The sequence below is a fragment of the Phaethon lepturus genome, unplaced genomic scaffold (assembly GCF_000687285.1).
Source record: "Phaethon lepturus isolate BGI_N335 unplaced genomic scaffold, ASM68728v1 scaffold41396, whole genome shotgun sequence".
Classification (NCBI taxonomy): Eukaryota; Metazoa; Chordata; class Aves; order Phaethontiformes; family Phaethontidae; genus Phaethon; species Phaethon lepturus.
The window spans coordinates 1,006-1,292 of NW_010544788.1; the positions used below are offsets into that span (position 1 = coordinate 1,006).

General features: G+C 65.9%; 1 protein-coding gene across 1 annotated transcript in view; it reads left to right on the forward strand.

The window, feature by feature from the left end:
• The first annotated feature begins 166 nt into the window (after positions 1 to 166).
• The window catches only part of LOC104622116 (annexin A6), a 5,779-nt gene continuing 5,658 nt past the window's right edge, over positions 167 to 287 (forward strand). Inside the window, exon 1 of the mRNA XM_010288783.1 lies at positions 167 to 184. Within this exon, the coding sequence (XP_010287085.1) occupies positions 167 to 184 (18 nt within the window). The remainder of the gene's footprint in view (positions 185 to 287) is intronic.

Sequence of the window (287 nt, forward strand, 5' to 3'; positions counted from 1 at the left end):
GTCCTGTGGGTACCCCGCCCACAGCGATGGCTGACGGCGGCACCCGAGGGAGAGAGCGAAGCCCCCCCTTAACTAGCAAGAGAGGGGGCTTTGCCTTATGTCGGCTTTTCTGTTCCCCCCCAGCTCCTCCTTGCCCTCGCTGCAGTGATTTCCAGCTTGGGAAGCCATGGCACCCAAAGGAAAGGTAAGGGTGACCCACGCACGGCGGGGACGGCTACTGGGGGTGCCCCAGAGCCGGGGCAGCGTCCCCGTGGTGCAGCAAGGCTGGTGGTGACGTGCACGGGGTG